The 25,633-nt window shown below is 43.0% G+C and overlaps 1 protein-coding gene across 1 annotated transcript in view; it reads left to right on the forward strand.

Annotated features, from left to right (window-relative positions):
• Positions 1-24,438, forward strand: part of PTPN23 (protein tyrosine phosphatase non-receptor type 23) — a 190,485-nt gene extending 166,047 nt beyond the window's left edge. Inside the window, exons 23-25 of the mRNA XM_033931921.1 lie at positions 6,621-6,759; positions 17,386-17,499; positions 20,784-24,438. Coding sequence (XP_033787812.1) covers positions 6,621-6,759; positions 17,386-17,499; positions 20,784-21,356 — 826 coding nt within the window. The 3' untranslated portion in view covers positions 21,357-24,438. The remainder of the gene's footprint in view (positions 1-6,620; positions 6,760-17,385; positions 17,500-20,783) is intronic.
• Positions 24,439-25,633: the final 1,195 nt, after the last annotated feature.

A 25,633-nucleotide genomic window follows, 5' to 3' on the forward strand; every position in this document is an offset into this window, starting at 1 on the left:
TTTACTAAGGAGGGGGAGATTTAACTTCTATTGAAGCTCAATAGTTTTCTATATTCAGAATAAGATTAAAAACTATAAAAGCCTCCTCTCTGCAAGACACATGGATCTCTTTCTCTGTCTATCCTTCTCTTTATCTATGGAACCCGAAGCTTAAACCATCACCCCCATCCCCCTTTCTCTCTCTCTCTGGCTCTCCCTAGAACTTCAGACTCTCTGTCTCTTTGCCTCTGAACTCTGTAAAGCAGGGAAACTCCTTAATTGTAATGCTTAATGGTAATGCTTCTGAATATTGCTTTTCTGTAAGACTATTTCTATAATATATTCTTTATGCAATCATTCTGGCTGTGCTTCTTATTTGAGTCTACTTCCTGGTGAATCTTCAGTGAGGAAACTGAACCTGGGACCCGGCGTGTGTAAGGGCGCCTCTCACATAACCCCTACCACCATACATTGTGGGGGCCATACACTATCAATCCTTACAGGGTCATTTCATAGATAATGCACACTTTTATTTATTTTTTTTTTCAAGTATTTCTTTACAGTCCTTCAATATAGTCTCCCTGCTTTGCAATAACAGAGTCTCAACGTCCAGAAAGTTTCATTATTCCATCCAAGACACTGTTTTTGTTCAGTTGCCGAATGGCTCGGGTACCGGCAGAAAAAAGCTCTTCCAGAGATGCAAAACGATGTCCACACATAGGTTGTTTCAACTTTGAATAAAGGTCGAAGTCTGGTGGACTCGTGTCTGGACTGTAGGGAGCATGAGGTAACACCGCCAAGCCGTATTTCTGTAGTGTTTCAATGACAAGTAGAGAGCTCCATCTTCCTAAGGGCCAAAAAAATTTTGACAAGCTCAATCAAAAGTAAAACAAATGATTATTTTTGCTTATGATCATGAAGGTATCATCATCACAGACAAAGTTCCATGTGGAAGAAGTGTCACAGCAGTGTATTATCGTGATTTTTTTTGCAAAAAATGTGCAGAAAAATGCACAAAACCTGACCTCAGTTGCTCTTGGCTGGGCCACTCATTCTTCACGACAATACTCGCCCATACATAGGGAATGTCATCTTGAGAAACTGCGCAAATACAGCTGGGAGGTGTTTGTTATCTCATGCTCCCTACAGTCCAGACATGAGTCCATAAGACTTCGACCTTTTTCCAAAGTTGAAACAACCTATGCGTAGACATCATTTTACATCTCTGGATGAACTTTTTTCCGCCAGTACCCAAGCCATTCGGCAACAGAACAAAAACAATGTCTTGGATGGAATAATGAAGCTTCCCGGACATTGGGACTCAGTCATTGCAAAGCAGGGAGACTATATTGAAAGATTGTAAAGAAATACTTGGAAAAAAAAAATAAACATGTAAATTTAAAAAAACAGTGTGCATTATTTATGAAATGACCCTCGTATTTATGGATGGTGGGTCAAGGACTTTAGAGAGAGAATGAATCATGTGCAGACGATAGAAGCATTTCTGCACGACAGCACTGATTGGATTGTGAAAGGAAAATTTAGGATAGGGACAATTTGAACTTGAAAAGCTGACTGGAAAGGCTCCAGGACCAAGCTAAGAAACATTGGATTAGACAATCTGAGATCTAATGTAGCAGAACGTTGTCCTAAGACCGTGCCAGATGCCAGACCACAGAACGCTACAGGGTCCAGACGGGGTAATTTTCGTGACTCTAGGCATTTTCGCCAGTTCTCGAGGGGTCCTCTGTGCAAAGATCCTACCAGGGCTCAAGGCAGAGATTTGAAAGCGCCAGACATCTTCAAACCTCCATCTCCCATCCCTCGGCAGCCTCCAAGAAACAATGGTAATGCCAGGTCGATAGCCTTCCTCCTATCTGCAGGGGAACAGTTACCAGTGTATTTGGAGTCTTGAGCAGAGATGTGCTCGGAACAGTGGGTCTTGGACATAATTTGAGAGGCTTATAAGCTCAAGTTCTTTTATCCTCTGCAGGATTTATTCCTGGATTCTCCATCTGGCCGAAAAAAGTGATCGGGGTCCAAGCAACAGTGATGCGGCTCTTAAATAGTTGAGCCATAGAGCCCATACCAGACAGAAAATTGGGCTTAGGCAGATATTATATATACTTCATCGTGCCCAAAAGGGACTCAGAAGACTTGAGGCCAATTCTGGATCTAATGCCAGTCAATGTGGCACTAATAGTGCCACATTTCCACATGGAGACTGTAAAGTCGGTCATTGCCTCAGTAGTTTTGGGGGAATTTCTAGCCTCGCTGGATTTGATGGAGGCCTATTTATATATTCCCATATTCCTGCTCACAGGAGGTAGCTGTAGTTCCACAGGTTGGAGAGACATTTTCAGTTCTCAGCTCTCCCCTTCAGGCTCACAACAATGCGTCTTATCTTCACCAAAGTGATGGTTAACTCATTTATACAAGTCAGGGATCCAGGCGCCACCCATATCTGGCCAATTGGCTGATTAGAGCCCCATCCAGAGCTGAGAGGGAGGTTGTGCAGATGTTGCAGTGCCTAGGCTTGATAATCAATTTCTGGAAAAGCTACCTGGAACCAACTCAGTCCCTGGAGTACCTGGACATCCAGTTCAACACAACGACGGGATGTATTTTTCTTCCCAAGCCATGCAGACAGAAGCTGAGGCACCAGATTTTGGGCATCTTAGCTCTGCAGGCTCCCACAGCCTGACATTACCTTTAGGTGCTATAGTCATAGAGCAGGGGTAGGGAACTCCAGTCCTCGAGAGCCGTATTCCAGTCGGGTTTTCAGGATTTCCCCAATGAATATGCATGAGATCTATTTGCATGCACTGCTTTCAATGCATATTCATTGGGAAAATCCTGAAAACCCAACTGTAATACGGCTCTCGAGGACCGGAGTTCTCTACCCCTGTCATAGAGCATAGAGGTGGTCACCTGGGCGAAGGCTCACTTATGCCCCCTGCAGGACACACTGTTGTCACATTAGTTGACTCAAACGGACTCTCTTCATAGGCCATTGGCCTGGAATCCAGAAGCGCATCACAGTCTGCAATAGTGGCTCCTAACACAGTCGTTGACCAAAGGTATACCATTCCACATAGACTCTTGGGTGATCCTGAAGGCAGATGCCATAAAAGTACTTAGGTAGGTGCCTGTTTTATTCGACCTTGTGTTTTTTTCATTCAAATGTTTAATTCATGTGGTTTATGCAAAAGTATTAAAATTTCTAATTTAAAATAAATTTTTATTATTTAGGCATGTGCTCAGTGCCACCACCAATGTCACATCTGGGATTGGTACCAGGACCAATATTTTGAAGGAACCATCATTGCACATTATATGTTCCACCACCTAAACATGCCTTTCACTTAAGTGTTATATTATGATCTTAGTCCCCAACTATTAATTTTTAAAGGCTGTACTGCCACAGAGCCTATATGCCTGTGTATAAAGAAATATATCTGTATGTGTCTAGGCAGGACAGATGATCCTTCAATGGTCGCATTGTAAATCCTTTCAGTGATTAACAGCTGTTTATAATCCACCGGATATGTTCTAGTACCAATCCCAGATGTGACTTTGGTGGAGGCACTGAGCACATTATTAAATTATAAAAATTTATTTTAAATCAGAAATTTTAATACTTTTGAAAAGTAGCATTAGAAAAATTAACGATATTATTACATTACATTACATTACAGATTTCTATTCCGCCTATACCTTGCAGTTCAAGGCGGATTACAAAAGATTTGACTGGACATTTTCCAGTGAAGATACAATTTATTTATTTTTTTTATTTTTTATTGTAACAGCGGAGAGATAGCTGGGTAGATTCCGAGGGGAACTTACGAATTGGGTAGTGAATTGACATTGCGGGACTGTGTGATATAGACAGATAGATTACAGTTAGAGTAGGTAAGGTTACAAAACATTTCCGGGATCTGTTTACTTAGTAGGTGTTTTGGGGAGGATTTTTTAGGGGAGAATTAACTGGAGGTAAGGTGAAGAGGGGTTAAGATGTTTGGATGAATTTTTTGAAGAGTAGGGTTTTGATTTCTTTTCGGAATGTTTTGAAGTCGTCCGTTGTTGTCAGTAGGTTGGAGATGATATGGTTGAGTTTTGCTGCTTGTGTTGCCAGTAGGTTGTCAAACATTTTCTTGCGCTGTGTGCCTCTGAGTGGGGGAAGGCAAAAGGGTTCGGGGTTCTTCTGTGTCTTGAGGTGAAGATCTGGTTTAAGCGGTTATTTAGGTAGGAGGGGGAAGAGCCGTTTAACGCTTTGAATAATAGGCAGTAGAATTTGAATTGAATTCGTGCTTGTATGGGAAGCCAGTGAGAGTCTAAAAAGGTAGTTGTGATGTGATCATATTTTCTCAGGGAGTATATCAGTCTGAGGGCGGTGTTTTGTATGGTCTGAAGTTGTTTTATCATAAAGGCTAGACAAGGTTGATAGAGGGAGTTGCAATAGTCCAGCAAACCTAAGACTAGGGATTGGACAATTGGTCTGAATTGTGCTGGGTTGAAAAATTTTCTGATTTTACGTAGATTTCTCATGGTTAGAAAAGCTTTCTGGGTTGTCTTGTTGATTTGGGATTGCATTGTGCAACATCTGTCAATCGTTACTCCTAGGATTTTGAGTTCGGGTTGTATCGAGTATTTGGTATTTTTGATTTTCAGTTCTGTGATGGTAGGAGTTTTGGCCTTTTCTAGCAAAAGGAATTTTGTTTTTTCTGAGTTTAGTTTCAGTTTGTGGTCCATCATCCATTTTTCTACTGTATCTAGGGTTGTTTCCAGCTTTGCTGTGGTAGTGGTTTCTGATGGGTCGAAGGGGAGGAGTATGGTGATGTTGTCTGCGTAGCTGAAGGCTGTGACGTTAAGGTTGTCTAAAGTGGCTCCTAGGGAGGAAATAAAGAGGTTGAAGAGCGTAGGTGAGAGAGGTGATCCTTGTGGAACTCCGCAGGGATTGGACCATGGTTCTGATCTGGTATCATTGGATTTTACCCTATAGGTTCTTGATTTGAGGAATCCTTGAAACCAATTGTAGACCTTGCCTGAGATCCCTATGGTGTCAAGTATCTGTAGTAATAAGGAGTGGTCAACTAGGTCAAATGCTGCGGAGAGGTCAAGTTGTATTAACATCATCCTTTTTCCTTTACTGATGTGTTGTCGGGCTGTATCTAGTAGTGAGACAAGTAATGTTTCTGTACTGTGGTTGGTTCGAAATCCTGATTGTGAGGGGTGAAGTAGGTTATGGTTTTCCAGGTAGTTGGTGAGGTATTGTGCAACTAGGCCTTCTATTATTTTAACGTATATTGGTATTGAAGCGATAGATCTGTAGTTGGAGAGGCTATCTATCGGGCCTTTGTGATCTTTCATGATTGGGGTGATTAAGATCTCTCCTAGGTCTATTGGGAATTGGCCGTCTGTCAGTGTGGTTTGTATTTACACAGCAGAACAAAACAGTTAACTGGGGAGTTTCCCTGTGCCCCCTCCTTCTGTGTATTTTGATTATATACTGATATTCGATTACTTTGGTACAAACTGAGGAGCTACAGCACAGCCCTCTGGGGAAGGAGGCGGAGCCGAGAAAATGATTGATGCCTTCTGCAAGGAGCATGCAGTTTGGGGTTGACTACCCACCTGTTCAGGACCTCTACACCTATCTACAGGAAAGAAGATTATCGAGGTAAGAACCTAATCTTTCTTTGCTTATGTTTGACAAATTCTTGCTGTACACTGACTTGAGTGAATTCTTTCAAAAAGGTAGTAAATAAATCCTAATAAATAAATCAGGAAGGGAGGGAAGTAATTTTTTTACATCACAGTATAGTAGAAACAATGAAATTTCCTTTCAAATCATATGAAGACTGTTCAAACAGCAAGATAGTTGCAGAAGTGCAGCAGTTTAGGCAGGTAAAGCCCCTGACCTGTTCTAAAAGCCCCCTCCGCCCCTTTCTTCCCACTTCTCTTCCCCTTTCCCCCCCATCTGCATCCACCTCCCCCTTACTTATATTGATACCTATTCACACAATCCCACTCTGTAACTGTCCACTACTGTATACCGTCTTGAACTGAAAAGGTTTGACGGGATATAAATAAAGCTTCATTATTATTATTATTAATCTGCCCTTTCCTCATATCTTTTCTCTTATCAGGCAGCATTATGGGGTAAAGATCTGAAACAATTACCCATGCTTGCGAAAACATTTGTTCCTAAAGTACTTAGGTAGCTGCACTGCACAATCTTTCCTCACAATAACTGACCACTAAATCTTAACTCTGTTAGTACTACTCAATCTGTAACTTTTTTAATCATTGTAAACCGCATAGTACTTCACGGTCCTGCGGTATATAAACTGTTTTGTGGTTTTTTTTAAACTCTTTATTCGTTTTCCATCTTACAGCAAATACATATACTAAACATTTATCAATAAATACATCATTTGAAATTCTATCATTTATGATACTAATAGATAAAAATTTTATCCCATCCCTCCCTCCCTTTCAATCTGACATTCAATCAAATATATCACATCAATAAACTGTCATTATCATTATCATATCCAGTCTTAGGCTTTACCCTCATAAGAAATTGAAAAGCACATACAATGTATGTAACACTGTGTAATGTGGTTTCTTCCCACCAGCTCAGGGGTTGGAAGGACAGGAGCTTTTTGCCTTATGTATGCAGCCATGCAGGAGGTGGAAGCTGGCAATGGAATCCCAAACCTAGCTCAGCTGGTGAAGAGGATGAGACAGCAGAGGAAGCACATGCTCCAGGAAAAGGTATCGTGAGATGTAGGGAAATGTGGTATCCTAGGCTGTTTGACTACTAATAAACCAAGAGGCGATCAGACCAAACAGTTAATCCAACATCCCCCCCCCCCCAAAAAAAAAAAATACAAGTCTGAAATGAACGTAGTTGCAAGGGTCAGTGCTGGGACCGCTGCTATACAATATATTTATTAATGACTTGGAAACAGGGACAAAGTGTGAAGTTATAAAATAACTCTCCGGTAAGGTTAGATCTGTAGAGGAATGTAAAAAACTCCAAAGGGACCAGGACAAACTGAGTGAGTGGGCAGATAAATGGCAGATGAGTTTTAATGTGGAGAAATGTAAAGTTATGCACATAGGGAAAGGGAACCTGATGTACAACTACACGATGGGGGGGGATGACATTGGGAAAAGGCAACCTAGAAAAGGACTTGGGGGTTTTGGTGGATAAAACAATGAAACCGGCAGCACAATGCGCAGCGGCCTCAAAAAAGGCGAACAGAATGTTGGGCATTATCAAAAAAGGTATCACTACCAGAACCAAGGAAGTTATCCTCCCGCTGTACAGGGCAATGGTGCGACCGCATCTGGAGTACTGCGTCCAGTACTGGTCACCATACCTAAAGAAAGATATGGCGATACTCGAGAGGGTCCAGAGAAGAGCGACAAAAATGATAAAGGGCATGGAAAACCTCTCGTATGCTGAGAGGCTGGAGAAGTTGGGGCTCTTTTCCCTGGAAAAGAGGAGACTTAGAGGGGATATGATAGAAACTTATAAGATCATGAAGGGTATAGTGAAGGTAGAGAGAGACAGATTCTTCAGACTGGCGGGGGCAACAAAAACTAGAGGACACTCAAAAAAATTGAAGGGAGATAGGTTTAGAACAAATGCTAGGAAGTTCTTCTTCACCCAGAGGGTGGTGGACACCTGGAATGCGCTTCCAGAGGGGGTGGTTGAGCAGAGTACGGTTTTGGGTTTCAAAAAGGGATTGGACGAATTCCTGAAGGGTAAGGGAATCCAGGGGTACAATTAGAGGGTTACTATACAAGACAAAATGCTCTTGAGTAATAGATCACTACAGGTCATTAACCTGGGGGGGCCGCCGCGGGAGCGGACTGCTGGGCATGATGGACCTATGGTCTGACTCGGCAGAGGCCATGCTTATGTGCTTATATTAACTTGGAGGGGAGAAAAAGACTTCAGAGGCCATGACAGAGATTAACATTCAAACATCTCAGCAGACTTGGCTCAGTTTCTCTGTCATAGGTCTGTAACAGACCACCTGGTGGAGCAGGCTGGCCTGCATTTTTAGGAGGGTCAAGACACAAACACACAATTCCATATAACAGTTTTATTCTGGTTCATTTGCCTCGCACATTATAATAAAGCTTGGCTTATCTCAGCCAAATTATGTCTGCCTCAGACCTCACCTTTCTCTAACTGAATCTAGCCTGGGCAGAAATAATCCTCCCTGAGACCCACCCCTCTGATTCAGCACTGAGCCAAGCAGTGCAGGACCCTCTGGGACCTGTAGTCCTTCTCAAATACATGGTGCCCTCTGCTGCCCAGTGGCATAACAGCAGTCCCTCACTCTGCCACAAGGTTATAAAAAAAACTCCCAACGCCAATTTTTTTATGACTTTTGAAGTACACCCATTCATGCATTATACTCCTTCAACTAAAGTGTAATCTTCAAGGTTGACATAATTTTAAAATCATATTTTAAAAAATTGGCTCTGGAAGTATTTTATGACCCATGGAAGAGAAATCAAGCCAAGTCTGCTGAGACATTTAAATGTTGATCTCTGGTGTGGCCTCTGAGGTCTTTTTCTCCCCTCAGGTGAAAATGTCCAGGAAAAGAGGGACTCCCAACATTTTTCCAAATAACCCCCAAAAAGGTCCTACTGTAGCAGAAACTTCTGCCTGAAATTTGAGACACCTCGGAATATTTTATTTTTCAACAGTATGGAGCTCTAGTGCATTGAGCTCGCAAAACGGTTGAGCTCTTAATTACTGAAACCCCCAGAATTCATTGAGGCAACAGCTCAGTGGTGTCAAGGACTATGTGATTGTGTCTAGGTTGAAGGAGGACAATTTGAACACAAATTATGAATTAACTAAGAAAAAAGCCCATTATACTAATGTACTTTCAAAGGTCATACTCAATGTTTGAGCAATTGCAAAGCATTTTGAAACTATAAGGGGGTCTTGTTTCTTCCAGACACAGGGCTCCTGTTACGAAGGTGCTTTAGGGCCTTAACGCGCAGAATAGTGCATGCTAAAATGCCTCACTCGCTAGCTGCTACCGCCTCCTCTTGAGCAGGCGGTAGTTTTTCAGCTAGTGCGCACTAATCCGGTGCGTGCTGTGACAGGGACCATGCCAGTCCCGAGCCTGAACCTCAGGAATATGAGTCTTGTCCTACCGGCAGCTTAGAAAGGGAAGGTTTAGAACCCCTGAAAGACAGAACCTATTCAGAAGTGCAAAATGGAAAACTGCCCCTTTAAAGGCTGTAAAAGCTGAGTCCCAGTTTGTGTGCAGGTCCCTTTAAATCTTCCCCTGTCCCAGCCAGGGGGAGGGGGAGGGGCCCTGGAGCACGGGACTTTAGGGAGCAGCCCTGCTTGCTAGAGGGGGGAGCAGCACATAGCCAAAGAGGAAGGAACCAGCCCAGGAAGCCAAATCTGGAATTGCTGAGACAATTGCTTGAGAGAAAGCAGGAGCGGGTAGAAGTTTCTGATATTGAAATGCAGGACTTGGATTCAGAGAAGGCTGTCTGTGACCCACAAGGGGAAGATGTGGACTGGCAGCCGGCTTTTGAACTGCCGGATAATGCTGAGGAAAGCATGGACTTTTGAACAGTGTGACAAGATGGAGGACTGTGAGTAATGTTTTTTTTTTTGTGAAAGGACTGAAGCTGATATGATTTTCCTTGTTGCTTTAACTGTGTGAAAGGCTTGTTTAAAGCTAATTAACTGATAAGGATAAAGCCCAGGGAAGAAACATTTGTGCTCCCTGTGAACTTTTTGCTAAATGTTTTTTTTTTTTCTCTGAAGAAAACTTTGCACTGTTTAAAAGCTACCAGTACGGACATTGTAAGGCTGGAAGCTGACATAGCCAAAAAGCCTGCCTTGCTAAGGTCAGAGCTGGGGAAAAAAGAGAACCATTTTTTTTTTAATGAAATGTTTTTTTTTCTTTGGTTTAAACCTGTCTGCCATACCAGAGGCAATTGAACTGAGAAGTGTGAGCTCTGCTCAGGTTGCAGAGAACTGTAGTTTTGCTAAAACAGAGTGGGACTATGTGAATTTCTTTTGCAAAGTATTTTGCTGGACTTTGTTTTCCTGTTGGTTTATATGTGTGAAAATCCTGAAAACCTGATATCCTGACAAAGAGAAATTATTAGTGGGTTGTTTTTTTTTAATGCTAATAAACCAGTCTTATTTTCCTTCCCAAGTGTTCTGGTATGCCTGGGGAGATACCGGGGGAAGGGAAATTGGGAATAAGACCACATAGCCATCCTGACTTTTGTGACGGTGGGACTGAGCACGGGTCTCCGCTCAGCCAGCCGCAGGTCCCTGTCACAGTGCGCTAAAAACGCTAGTGCACCTTCGTAAAAGGAGCCCTAAGTGTAGGTGGCATATGGTTTATATTGTAGTAAAACTGTCTTCATTTCAGACTTGTATCGTTTTGATTTGAAGTGATATTTGACTCCAGACACATGAAGGGCATACGTAAAACAGCAGTGTTACCCAGAATGAGTATTGTAAGAACTGGTGCCTTTTTTGACGTTTCCAAAAAAGGCAGTATTTATTTGAATAAATATAAAAATAATAAACATTTACATGTTTAATGCACCATCAGATGCTTTCTAACAGGTCTTAAAAAGCAGGAAATGCTTTTCAGTTTGGCAGTTGCAAAACTGGGATGTAAATGGTGCCTTATATCTATTAAATACTGTTACTCCAGTATAGCAGGGTAAAAAGTCTGAGGCATAAGGAGATGAACTGACCTTGTTAATACGGCGGAAAGCTAAATGAAGAGATATTAGCCTTGAAAAAACCCTTCGGGTGAAACATGTTGGCACGATAGTCCCTGAGAGTTAGACCACTAACATAAACTAAGCTAAGTATTTCAACATCTTCATTTATTCTAACGATAAAAATTTGATATTTAAGATGAATTAAATAAGACCCGGTGAGGAATTGGTGCGTAAAGCCCAGATACAATAAAAAAAACTTTGAGTATCTCGGTGGTACCTCCTGAGGGTCTGTCATCAGTAAAACCATTAAAATCGTTGTGTGAGATTTTGTTATTTACTGGCCTTAGTAAGGCCACACATACTGCCTAATTCTTTATATGGCACTACAAATTGCATGCAGAAATTTGAGCTTGTGCCCAATTTTCATGTACAATTTAATTGAATAACAAGCCAATCACTGCTGATAATTGGGTGCTAACAATCAAGTTTCAAGTTTATTTCTATTTGATATGTTTGTTTATTAAAAATCTTTATATACCGCTTAATTTGCCAAATAGGATCAAAGCGGTAAACAACATAATCCAATCAAACTAATGAAAAGAACTCCATTTAAAAATAGGAACGACAAAAATAAACTGAATTAACATACATTTATAATACAAAATACTTAATATCATCTTTAATATAAAATAATAAAATAGGATAATGCAGATTGAAGTACTGTGCTTATCCACGTGGGAACAAATGATGTGAGCGGGCGGAAGTATGACAGGGAAGAGATGAAGGGCCAGCTCCGCTCACTCGGAAGACAATTGAAGATCAGGGAGGTGAAGGTGGCCTTCTCTGAAATCCTCCCTGTACCAAGAGCAGATGGAAAGAGACAAGGGGAATTGCAAGTGATCAACGCCTGGATGAGACGATGGTGCGAAGACGAAGGTTTTGACTTCGTGCGCAACTGGACGGCGTTCTGGGGAAAAAGCAAGTACTACAGAAGGGATGGACTACACCTCAACAAGGAAGGAGCAAGAGTTTTGGCAGGCAACATGAAGAAAGCAATAGAGAAGGCTTTAAACTGAAGGACAGGGGAAAGCCGACAGTCGACCACCGGTCGATGGCACGGACAACAGGATGCCCCGACGTAGAAACAAAGGACTACTACTCATACACAAGAGAGGTCGACCTCACAGCCAACAAAAGAGAACAAGCAGGAAGGGACAACTCAGACACAGGAGGGGATGACCACACAGCAAACATGGGAGACAACACAGGAGCAGTAAAGGATACCGTAAATGAGACTGTAAGGACAGCCAAGAGTAGAAGGTCCAAAAAGGTAACACAAAGGGAACTTAGATGTATGTATACAAATGCTAGAAGTCTAGGAAACAAAATGGGAGAACTAGAGACGATAGCAAGACATGAGAACATGGATATCATTGGCATAACAGAAACATGGTGGAATGAAGAAAACAAATGGGACACAGTACTACAGGGATACAAACTATATAGAAGGGATTGAGAAGGACAGAAAGGTGGAGGTATTGCCCTATATGTTAAGGAAGGAATAGATTCTGTTGGAATGATTACAACAGACAGGAAAGAGAAGCTGGAGTCCCTCTGGATCAAAATTCCTGGTCACAATGGTGCAGATACAAAAATTGGCCTTTACTATCGTCCCCCAAGACAGGCGGAGGTCACTGACTCAGAAATGATGGAGGAAATCAAACAAGTATGCAAGACAGGCAATGTAGTTATATTGGGAGACTTCAATTTCCCAGGAATAGACTGGAAACTAGGAGCCTCCAATTGCGGCAAGGAGGCCAAGTTCCTGGAGGTGCTAGGGGATTGCTTCCTGGAGCAAATGGTAAAAGAGCCGACAAGAGGAGACACCACCTTGGACTTGGTCCTAAATGGTCTCACCAGACCGATAACAGAAGTAGAAGTCATGGTTCCACTGGGAACGAGTGATCACAATGTAATCAACTTTAAACTTGACATCGGGAAAGGGAAACATACCAAAACCTTAACCACCACCTTAAACTTTAAAAAGGGTAAATACGATTGCATGAGAGCCATGGTAACAAAACGACTCGAGAAGATGGTGGACAAACTTGAAACAGTCGATCAGGCATGGTGCCTATTGAAAAATACTATTGCAGAAGCACAAGATCTCTACATTCCGAGGATTTCCAAAGATCGGAGAACTAAAGGCAAAGGAGAACCGGCATGGCTTACCATACAGGTGAAGGAAGCCATAAAAGAAAAGAAGGACTCTTTCAAAAAATGGAAATGCACGAAGACAACCGAAGCCTGGAACAAACATAAAGATAAACAGAAGAAATGTCACAAGGCGGTGAGGGATGCAAAACAGGACTATGAGGAAAAAATAGCCCGGGAGGCTAAAAACTTCAAGCCCTTCTTTAGATACGTAAAAGGGAAAAAACCTGCAAAAGAGGCAGTGGGACCCCTGGACGACAAGGGAAGAAAAGGGTACATCAAGGAAGATAAACAAATCGCAGACAAACTAAATTCCTTCTTTGCGTCCGTCTTTACGAAGGAGGACACCTCAACAATACCTGAAGCGGAGAAATTGTTTACAGGAGAAATAGAGGACAGCCTCACCACAGTTGAAGTGAACTTAGATCAGATATACTACCAGATCGACAAACTTAAAAGTGACAAATCCCCTGGACCGGATGAAATTCACCCGAGAGTCTTGAAGGAATTGAAGGTTGAAATCGGAGAGTTATTGCAAAAACTTGCAAACCTGTCAATCAGAACTGGTCAGATACCAGACGACTGGAGGAAAGCGAACATCACGCCAATCTTCAAAAAAGGATCGAGAGGAGAACCGGGCAACTATAGACCTGTGAGTCTTACGTCTGTCCCCGGCAAGATGATTGAATCACTGATCAAGGATAGCATAGTTCAGCACTTGGACACACACGACTTGATGAAACCCAGTCAACATGGATTCAGGAAAGGGAAATCGTGTTTGACGAATTTACTCCAATTCTTTGAGACCGTGAACAAGCAAATTGATGGTGGAAAGCCGGTGGACATAATATACTTGGACTTCCAGAAAGCATTTGACAAAGTTTCACATGAAAGACTTCTCAGGAAACTACAAAGCCATGGCATAGAGGGAGATATACAAAGATGGATAGGCAAATGGCTGGAAAATAGGAAGCAGAGAGTGGGCATAAATGGGAAGTTCTCCGACTGGGAGAAAGTGACTAGTGGTGTACCCCAGGGCTCGGTACTTGGGCCGATCCTTTTTAATATTTATATCAATGACCTGGAAAACGGAACATCCAGTGAGATCATCAAGTTTGCAGACGACACAAAACTCTGCCGGGAAATCAGATCGCAGGAGGACAGTGAGGAACTCCAGAGCGATTTGTGTCGGTTAGAAAACTGGGCGGAGAAATGGCACATGAAGTTCAATGTGGAGAAATGCAAGGTAATGCATTTAGGCAGTAAAAATAAGGAATACGAGTACAGAATGTCAGGTGCAACTCTGGGTGTACTGATAGATAGGACCCTGAAGCCGTCGGCACAATGCGCGGCAGCGGCAAATAAGGCAAATAGAATGTTGGGCATGATAAAGAAAGGAATCTCGAGTAGATCGGAGAAAGTTATAATGCCGCTTTATAGGGCAATGGTCAGACCCCACTTGGAATACTGCGTCCAACATTGGTCTCCCTACCTAAAGAAGGATATAAAACTGCTGGAGAGGGTGCAGAGGCGAGCAACTAAACTAGTGAAGGGTATGGAGAAACTGGAATATGAGGATCGACTTAAAACACTGGGATTGTTCTCCCTTGAGAAAAGGAGACTGCGTGGGGATATGATCGAGACCTTCAAAATACTGAAAGGAATCGACAAAATAGAGCAGAGAAGATTATTTACATTGTCCAATTTGACACGGACAAGAGGACATAAAATGAAGCTAAGGGGGGGCAAGTTCAGGATTAATATCAGGAAGTTCTGCTTCACACAGAGAGTGGTTGACATCTGGAATACTCTCCCAGGGGAGATTATTGCAGAATCGACAGTCCTAGGCTTCAAGGGCAAACTAGATGCATATCTCCTTGAGAGAGGCATATAGAGATATGGTTGGCTATAGGGTAAGCCAGGTGTATACTTGGCAGGGCCTCCGCGTGTGCGGATCACCGGACTAGATGGACCGAAGGTCTGATCCGGAGATGGCGCTTCTTATGTTCTTATGAATTCAAGTCCTATCAATGAGAGAAGGCCAGTTGAAAATAACGGGCCTTTAAATGTCTTTTAAAATTTAAGAAAGATTCTTCCTTTCTCAATTCTACAAGTAAACTATTCCATAAAATTGGAACCAAATAAAAAAAAATGCACAATTTTTAGTTGAGGCAAGATGAGCGATTTTGAGCCAATCATGGATTTTGGCCCCTCCCACTGTATCCCAAGATGCATTGAGAGGGGGAATCCCCATCATTTGCAGCACATGGCCTTGTAGGCAAGAGGGAGGGAGCTTCCTAACTGCAGTTTTCTCATCTGAAGGTACGGGGAAAGGGGGGGCGGAGAGGAGATGATAGGGGAAGGGGTGAAGAGATCTGTGGCTCAGCTGATCCTGGCAAAGGGATTCCTCATCAGCTAAGCAACCAGGAATCCCTGAAACTGGCTCAACTGATGGGAATTCATTCTGCCATGATCAGACAAGGTAGTTGGTGGGTACGTCTACAAAACTTGCTTTTGAACGTTTTCACATGCACATTTTTATTTATTTATTTATTTTTTAATTCTTTATTAATTTGACAGTGTATTACAATTAATATAACTTTAACACATTAAAGAAAACATCCATTTCCCCCCCTCCTCCCAATTATTAATATATTAAATCATATTATTTATTACAATATTATATTTAAATATTTTTAAACTCTTCCAAATACTTTCCCCTCTCCTCCCCCCACCCTGGATGTGTAAGGAAATCTAAGAAATAAAAGATATATCTCTATTATTGTATGTTAACAAATGCAGTCAATGGGCTCCATACTTTATTAAATGTATTGCTAAGACCCAAACATTCCACATTCATTCTTTCATATTTCTATGTATTACACGCAGTTGCCCACCATAATGTGTAGTTAAGTCTGTCATAACATTTCCAGTTCCTTGTGATCATTTGGATGGCGATTCCTGTCATGATCAATAAAAGACGGCTCTTGTATTTATCCAAAACAGGCTATACCTGTAACAACATACCAAAAATTATGGTAACACTACCTGATACAAAAGGGAAGAAGGTCTTAAAGTTACAATTATTATAAGAAAAAGGGAAGAAGGATAACACAAAAGGGAGCAGGTGGTAATAAAAAAGATTCCAGCTCAACTTAAACCTCAAAAGCATCTTTAAACAGAAACGTCTTAAGCTTCGATTTAAATTTTGACACGCAGTTTTCCTGTCTTAGATTATTGGGGAGAGCATTCCATAATGTGGAAATTTTAGGTGCAAACCCTAAAGGGGGGCTTGGGCAGATTGGGGGGGCATTCCTGGAATTTACTTATGGTTTTTTTGGAGTAAAGGAGCATCATTACCCAACAGTTAGGACTCGAGTATCTGCCGATTTTTCAAAGTAAGACCACTGAAGGTGCAAACCCCTTGTATGAACAGGCATTAGAGAGGAGCTGGAATTCTGCCAGGTACTTGGGATCTGACTTGGCCATTTGGATTTTCAGTCTTTCCACGGTGATTGTGCACAAGACACGTGTGCAGACGCCGACGTTCCAATTATGAATATTCTGAAAATGACTGACAGCGGTTAAGTATGCCCTCCAGCACAGAGTTGGAAAACTGTTCTAACCCATTCAGGAGATTCCTTTAGACTGCTCTATCCAGCTATCCACAGAATGGAAGTCTGAAATCTGGGCCACTGTTGTGATAAATAGCTTATGTGGTGCACATATTCAGTCCTCGAGAACCAGAAACTGGTCAGGTTTTGGGGATTTGCCTAAGGTAGAAGCAGTGTGCGTGCCAATCTCGCGGCGCATGTATTAGGAGGACTGGACTTCTGTTTTGGACTCCTGTCATCCTAAAAGCGGTCTGTAGACGTTCAGGTTCTCATGGCCCGAGGTGGATGTTCTCTATAATCTGGCAGGTGGAAACAGAAACGGTTCATATCTGTAAGATGACTTAACAGAGCTTTCTGAAAAGGCTTTTTGTAAACTGCTTCAATGCTCTTGCAAGAAGGAGGCATCATGTTAAGTTTAATACATGAAATCAGTTTACACTTCTCCCTCCATATTCGCGGTTTCAGCATTCGCGGTTTCGACTGTTCACGGTTTTTAGCTTGCTGGCTCCTCCCCCCAAATTACATCAGCTTGCAGAGAGAAATAGCTGATTCCAAGTTTTTACAGAGAAAATCGCCGATTCCCGGCACTTTCTTCACCGTGTTTTGCCTCTCCTTTAGGAACAGGCCAGGTTTCCCACCATGTTCTTTGTGGTTTTTCACCATATTCATGATAGTTTTTAATAGAAACGACAAAAAAGTTATTCACGGTTTTTCTGTATTTGCGGTTCTGTTAATCCCCTATCACAGCGAATACAGAGGGAGAAGTGTAAAATGCAGTCAGGATGGAGGAGTCCTGTGCACATGCCTGTCTGAATCTCTCTTTCCTTTTCAGCTGCATCTGAAGTTTTGCTACGAAGCCATTCTGAAGCACGTGGAACAAGTTCTGCAGAGGCACGGGGTCACTACGCTGTCCTCCAACAAACCTCACAACAGCATAGCACACAAGGTGGGCAACACTCACGCAGCCTGCATTGCACACTGAGAGGGAAATGCATGTTCCTTCCACGACGGACACAAACACACACATGCTTTGCACTGAATGCCAGGGGGTGGATTCCTGCATGTATGGTACGCAGTGCATGAAATGGGGCCAGTCAAACCTCCCCCTGGCAGCAATAGACAAAACAAAGTCCAAATAGCTGCAAAAGGTTCCACAAAGAAAATGAAGCAACAAAAGATTGTGGAACCGAAGATCGGATGTGCCAGTTTATAGTTTAACTAGTCTTTAAGCCTGTTACATTAACGGGTGCTAGAGTAGATGTCTGTCTGTCTGGGTATTTTTTTTTCTTTGTCTCTCTCTCCTTGCACGCTGCCTGTCTGTCATTTTTTCTGTCTGTGTCTCTCCCTATGTCCTTAGTGCCCCTAGTGCCTCCTTCCCACGTCCTTAGTACCCCTTTCTACGTCCTTAGTGCCCCCAGTACCTCCTTCCTGTGTCCATAATGCCCCCAGTGCCTTCTTCCCATGTCCTTAGTGCCCCCAGTACCTCCTTCCTATGTCCATAATGCCCCCAGTGCCTTCTTCCCATGTCCTTAGTGCCCCCAGTGCTTCCTTCCTGTGTCCATAATGCCCCCAGTACCTTCTTCCCATGTCCTTAGTGCCCCCAGTGCCTGCGTACTGTGTCCTTAGTGCCCCCAGTGCCTCCTTCCTATGTCCTTAGTGCCCCCAGTGCCTCTGTCCTGCTTAGTGACCTCAGTGCATCCTATGTCCTTAGTGCCATCAGTGCCCCTATGTCCTTAGTGCCCCCAGTACCTCCTTCCTATGTCCCCATCATTATCTTCCAGACTTTGTCCTACCCCCACCCCCAGCCTGCCTGCCTGCCTCCCATCCCCCTGAGCAGCATATTTCCATGGAAACCACCCCACCCTCCCCGATGCCAGCCTGCCTGCCTCCCATCCCCCTGAGCATCATGTTTTTAACCCTCCCGCGCCGACCCTACCCGGCACATCAGAAACCCCCGTTGACCCTCCCAGCCGACCCTCCCACCTCTAGATGGCCGACAAACCTCACAGCTCAAACAGCATCCCAGGCACACTAAACATGCTGCTTCTACTGGCCTAATTTCCTCTGCCGCGTCCCTGATGACGTCATCAGGGACGCGGCAGAGGAAATTAGGCCAGTAGAAGACCACGAAGCAGCGGTGTTTACTGTGCCTGGGATGCTGCTGGAGCTGCGAGGTTTGTCGGCCATCTAGCGGTGGGAGGGTCAGTTGGGAGGGTCAACGGGGGTTTCTGGTGTGCCGGGTAAGGTCAGCGGCAAGGGGGGGAGTCGCGGCGTGTTACCTGGCCGTCCTTAGACGCACGCATGCACACTCTTACCTGCCACAGCCCGACAGATCAGGACTCAGGGAACATGGGGTAAGTGTGCGCATGCACGCTTAGCATTTTATTATTATAGATAAGTGTCCAAATAACTTAGAATCAATAATCTTAAAAACAATCCACAAAAGGTTAATGCCACTTTATCACGGCACACTAGTGTGCCTCCTGAGATTTCAGGTGTGCCGCAACACACTGGCTAGGAGAAGAGTTGTCCACGCTGGCTGACTGCCTACAGGACATACCTCTCGCGGCGAAAGCCACATCCTGTAGGAAGTCAGCCGGCGCAGATGACTCGCCTCCTGGCCGGCGTCTCTCCGCACCTCCCGGATCCCTCCACCGAACTGGTTCGCGGCCAGATGGGCCTCCGCACATGCGCAGATATTGACGCGATGATGTCACGCATGCGTGTGACATCATCCCATCAATGTCCGCGCACTTCCGGGTGCCTTCCGGCCAGGGCAATGGATTTAGTGTGCCACCAGCTGGAAAGTTTGCGAGACACTAGTCTATAGAGTCACAAGATAAAAACCAAATGATGTCTAAAATACAAATGACCCAACACGGGCTGTGTTTTGGCCAAATAAAAATGCCTTCCTCAGGGGTCTTAAAGGGTCCTTGGCTGTCTTAAATATAAAAACATAAAAGTCTTGGCTCGACACAAGCCTACGTTGGAGGCTTCTGTGCTGTGCTGTTTGTTTATAACCTCTTAACTTACTTGACTGGATACATTCTTTGTGGATTGGTTTTAAGTTTTGTTTGACACTTATTAAGCTACAAACTGGTACATCCAATCTTCTGTTCCACAAGCAATAGCAGTGTATCAGATGGATCACAGTAATATATTTAACTTTTTATTGATTTGTTGTAAAGTGTTTTGGGTTGAACTTTGGCTGATATTCATTCAACGTTTGTTTTGGCTTTATTCCTGGATATTCAACGCTGGGCCATGTCTGGGCATTTGTAACTTCTAATGTTTACGAGGTCAAGTGCAATATTTAGCAACTTAACTGCATAAGGCGAAGCACATGGAGATAGGACAGCTTGTTATGCAGTCGAGTTCTAAATATTGGCATTTAAGTGCTTTCTTTGCTCCCAGACCCCTCACAAATTATCCCATTTTGGCTTAGGCACTAACTGCAGATACTCAGAAGCACGATCCGGTTAAGTGCTGCTGAATATTCACAGTTATCCCTGAACAAGCGTCGTGAAAGGGCCATTTAAATTGCTTTGAGTATCAGGCAGCATGTGTCTAGAAATGTGGTATACGGCCCCTCCCTATGCATTTCCACACAACATACGTGTTCAGTGGTTCTAATCGGGCACCAAGGAGCGGAGGGCACAGTCTTACTGCAGGAACATTTAAGGGGGGGCTTTTTCACTGCGAACGCCATTTTGATTTCTTTTTTTTTTTTTAATTCTTTATTCATTTTATAATTCACAAGTGTACAGTAAATGTCAAACAATTAGAATACAATATCACTTGAAAATCTACCATATCATACAACAAAAAGATATAACCCCCTCCCACTTCCATATACAACAAAAAATATACCACATGACTATATCTTGTCATTCATATATATTATTAATAGAAATCCAACCCCCCCCCCGATCCACATGTAAGAATTAAAATTGGGAAAAGTGTAAATTATTCAACACATGGCCCCCACACATCCTTAAATTTATTATAGTAACCTTTTTGAACTGCCAACGCTCTCTTTTGCTTTTTATAAGTGCAGGTGCTGAAGAGATTCCTGGCTGCTAAACCTGAAATGCTTCTTAGAAGCAGCCAACCGGCCAAACGTTTTCTGTCTTACTAGCATTTCTAGGGCCACTGCATGTCTGGGATTCCAAGACTATCCTGAATAGCAATCCATTGCTGCAGGTGCCACTAATCTCTTTCTTTTTCCAGCTCTATCCTGTACAGGATCCCCAGGACATCGTGCTAGGAGGGGACATGCCCATCAGCTCCATTCAGGCTACCATAGCTAAGCTGAGCATCAGACCATCCACTGGCATGGAAATGACCCCGAGTGTGCAGGTGCCTTTCCTAACGGAGCAGGCCTTGACAAACGATTCTGTGAATGGCCTGAGTAGCGTGATACAGCCGCTGGATTTGACTGAACACACCGATGCCAGTGGTGCAGAGCCAGTACCACAGTCTCCTCCTGCCATACCGTCGCTTCCCTTCACTGAAGGGCCTAGAGGAGAGAGCAGTAGAAACCATGTGGAGGAGTGCATAGAGCATAGACCAAGTACAGAGCATTCAGTTGCCGGCATTGCACCTTCCTCCTCCTCTCTGGAGCTCCTGGCATCCCTGACGCCAGAGGCTTTCACCTTGGACAGCTCCCTGATGGGCAAACAGAAGATGAGCAAGCAGAGCTTCCTGCAGCCACAGAATGGGGAGGGGCTTTCTCGAGGGGTCCGGGCAGACAATGACCCTCTCAGCATGCTGGACCCTCTCTGGACTCTGAATAAAACCTGAGCAGTGCTGAGCCCCGTGACTTCTGTGGTTTGTTGTGGGCCAGCCTTCCGGACAAACTTGGGTAATCTCTCTACCTTCCACATCCAGCTGTGCCTGGGATATAATGCTGGCGGTCCCAGGACCCTGAGCAGATTCACTTTAATTTACCAGCTAGAATACTAAAAAGCAAACCTGTTTGTCGCTGGAGCAGAGCTTGTTCCCTCCTCTCTCCTGCAGTTCATATGTGTATGTGTAACCGACAGTGGGCCTAATCTGTTTGTATGTACAGGTGGTAGTACCCTTCCTCCTTGATGTGTCTGTCTGTTTCTCCGTAATGACTCTGGCCTGGGCATTTCATAAAACATTCCGCATTGAACACTAATAACCTTTTCCAGCTCCTAATCAATATTTAGCCGCTGTGTCCATCGTTAAACAGAGTTCTGTGGGTAGCATCAGAAACCTGTGACATTAAGGCTTTCCACATCTGAGCTGTGTCTAATGAACATGAGGGAACAGGGGTAGTTCCTTTATCAGCATGTCACTTAGATCAGTACCAGGAGAAGGGGAAACTCTGTAGCTTCAGCACTGACTTGGAGGGAAGGGGCAATTTCATGCTGGTAGCAGGATAGAACCGACACTTGCTTTTGAGTGAACCAAGCCAGGGAAGTTTCTTGACTTTTCACCGCATGAAGGTTGAACTTGGCAGAAAATGACCGATTGCAGGTATTATGTACAGGGCCACATGGTAGCACGAGGTGAGTAGAGAACCTCAGCAATGGTCGCTCCACACTCACCTGGAGATGAGATGGCCAGGGCTCGTTTGTGTCCCCCACCTGCAGCAAGCCTAGGTCTCAAATTCTTAAGAGAGGAGCAGCGCTGATACTAGCTCACTTGTTGGTCAGTGCCTTTTTCCTTGTGATGTATTGCGGTGGTGGTGGTTTCCCTCTCCTCCGTGAAGCAAGATATCCACATGATTGCTGCTACTCCAGAGGAGTGTTAGTCTGTGATCTTTTAGGAACAGTTGTACTCAAGAATTACTGCGCTCTTACATTGGGGGGGTGGGAAGGCCTTGCGGTTAAGAACCTATTAATAGAGTTCAGTTGAACTTCTCAAAGGTCTAGATTTGTGCTTTGCTGGCTGGTAGTACAATGGTTTATTTGAATGAGTTCCGACCAGCATGAAGGTTTTAAGCTGCCAAGGGAAAATGGTTGTGGTTGACACTAATTTCCATGCGACTGGGAGCCGCTGTGGACTCCTTTCAGATCTGCTAAGAGAAACTGGACCTCTATCTTAATGTCTGTGTGTTGAATGTGTTAACTGACTTTTTCTTTATTTTTAGAGTTCCAACAAAACTAAAGAACTTTCACTGAAGCTTTTTTTTTTTTTTTTTAATACTGTTTCAGTTGACACGCAGAGCAAATTTCAGGTGAGAGAGAACAGTCAGTGTGATTCTAGTCTCTGGAAGGGGAACTAGAACCTGATTTCTGGGCTAAATGTTCTTCTTGTTAGTCGCTGACTGCCTGTTAAGTCATAAGTGAGGCTGTTAAGGCCATGGCACCAGAACGTGTGTCCCTTTACAAATGGCAAAAGCTAAACACACACTACCTCTGGCCCTCTCCTGCTCTGTTACATGTGAAAACCAGAATGAAATGTACATGTTCAGCATACTCAAAGAAATGTGCTCTTTACCAGAGCTTAATTCATATCACTATCGTGAAGCTGTAGCATCCTGGCTGTTTCATACTAGGTAACATCTGCTCATAGGAGCAGACTCCTGGCAAAGGCTGGAATTTTCCAGTTACACCTGCTTAAGAAAAGAGTTTTATTTGAAGATAGCACCAACCAACCCTCCTCAGCCTTTGCTACATGGAAGCAGCCATACATTTAGACAGTGGGATTTCTAGAGTGACCCTGTGGAGATTGCTTCTTGAGATAGGGTTTTGTGGTGGTAGCAAGTAAATGGCACCACGGCTGGGCGTTAAGACTTCTTGGGTCTAGTATTTTATTTGTTGCCCGTAGGAAAAGACCGGTTTCAAGGTCAAAGTGGAACACACAATCAATCACTGAGCAAAACAAAACGAAGTTCATTTGCTCGTAGCCTTAAGAGAGACTATTTTCACAGACTCCTGGAAATCAGCATTGCTTTTGTCCTGCTTCATATGATACTGTGGACTCAGATTTTGTCAGTTCTTAAAAGTACTGGACCACACAAAAAGAGAAGAAAGAAGAATTAACGATTTGGAATGTGCCATGGCCAAAATTCCAGTGAGACGAGTTGTCACGAATAATCTTAAACAAACAGGGCTAATCCTTCAGTAATAAGGTATATTGGTAGCTTGTAAAAATGCTCAAAGACACATGATCTGGATTTTGAACATGCACAAGGCAGAGCTAGAGGGCCAGAAATGGGACTCCTATTGACGTGGGTAGGCCAGTGGTGGTCTGTTATGAGAAAGGACCGGGATTTTCGGATTGCTTCATGTAAGTTCCTGTTTCCTTTATATCCTTCGTTTTGGCATTTGAGATTTCTGTCCTGTTTTGTTTTTTGCAATGTACCTTCTGTTTCAGCTTATTCCGCAGTATAAAGAAATATGCCAAAGGGGTCTTGTGTGTGAAACATTTTGGTACTAGCCGCATGTATGCATTTGTCAAGAACTGAAGTTCTGTTAGAATCGGCCAATGCTGAAAGGAGGTGCTAGTTCTAACAGGGTAGGCCATGGTTTGCTTCAAGGGAAAAGAAAGAGTTCTGTTGGAATAATGAGATGACCAGACTCGGTGGGGTCGAGACGTTGCAGCGTTTTCTCTGTACTTTAGCAGAAAGCAAATGTAATCCCCCACCCCTTGCTTATTCTTGTTTTGAACCACAATGGACACAGTCTACATGGAGCTCCTGGCCTAAAACAAATTGTAGAGGATACATAGCAACATTGGATGAGCACTTCGGAAGGGGGAGTAAAGGGTGTTAGTGTCCTGTGAAGCTCCTATTAAACTGTGTGTGTGTGTATATATATATATAAAAAAATTAATGCTGTTATGACTTGTTTCTGTAACACTTTAAAATTCACATTTTTTCCAAGCTGTTTATTAAAATGAATGAAAAATTTCTTGTTGCTACTGTTAATGGCGTTTTGGTTTTACTTTTCTATATGTTATGATTCTGCTATTTGATCATTAGGGTTGAAAGTAGAAGTGGAGCCATTGATTGCTCTGTGGGATCTGTTTAAATCCTTTTAGACAAACAGACAAAAAGGGAAAGGAAATTCCATTCCATGAAGTCCAGAGGCAACAATGGAACAAAAATAAACCCAACAACCTACTACCTGGATGAATAAAAAAGCTGTTTGTTAAAAAATCCAATTGCTTTGCAACTGTTCTCAACTATAGGCAATATGAAATGGTATATTAGGGCCCAACACAGTCTGTTGTCCTTTGATAATTATGTAAGAAAAAAGGGAAGAGACAAAACCAAAGGTGAATAAAATAAGTACATGATACTGAAAAGTGATAATTGTATGTAATGAAAGTGACAGAGAAGTGTTTTAACATCATTTTTTAGTGCAAAAGGCATAGGAGTCGTGACCTAGTGGGTTATTCACCTCTACTTGTGAGTTTGTGTAAAAGGCATCATCTGTATTTTTCAGCTCTGTCTCTTAAAACTGCTCTGTGCCCCTCGGTTTCTCCTACATGAAAATTGAAGGTGTCTTTCTGATCTCTGTTTTTGGTTTATTATTTTTCAGGTTTTTTGTTATCCAGTTTCAGAGGCTTTTCGGTACTACATAGATAGGTATGTTAAGAAAAGTTAGATCAAGAACATTATCCAGTGTTGGAACAGTCCATTGTGCTTTCCCTGCTGGACTATTGTAATTCTGTTTATGATCATGATAGGTAAGTTTGTCGTCAATCAAAATGCCTAAGATTTTTATAGTAATTTTTATAGATTTTTATATGGGCATCAAACAGGGTAGTCTAAAATAACTACAGTTAATACAAAACACAGCAACTAAACTACAAATGACTTTGCCACTCTATACTAACCTATCTGGGTGTAAAAATCTGGAATGACCTACCAAAAGCTATCAGGAAAGAGACAAACTAAACTAGATTCAGGAAAAACCTGAAGACTTGCCTTTTTGACAACTATCTATCTCAGTTTCTGTATAGCATCACTTATGTCTAAGTCTTTCCTTTTATTGCTCTACATCCTCTTTCCCCCTTTCTCTTTGATCTGTCACCTTGAGCCTGTATAGGTGTGAGCGACTCACAAATGGAAGATTAGATTAGAGTTTTGGGAAAAGTAA

Source organism: Geotrypetes seraphini, chromosome 2 (genome assembly GCF_902459505.1).
Source record: "Geotrypetes seraphini chromosome 2, aGeoSer1.1, whole genome shotgun sequence".
Taxonomy (NCBI): domain Eukaryota; kingdom Metazoa; phylum Chordata; class Amphibia; order Gymnophiona; family Dermophiidae; genus Geotrypetes; species Geotrypetes seraphini.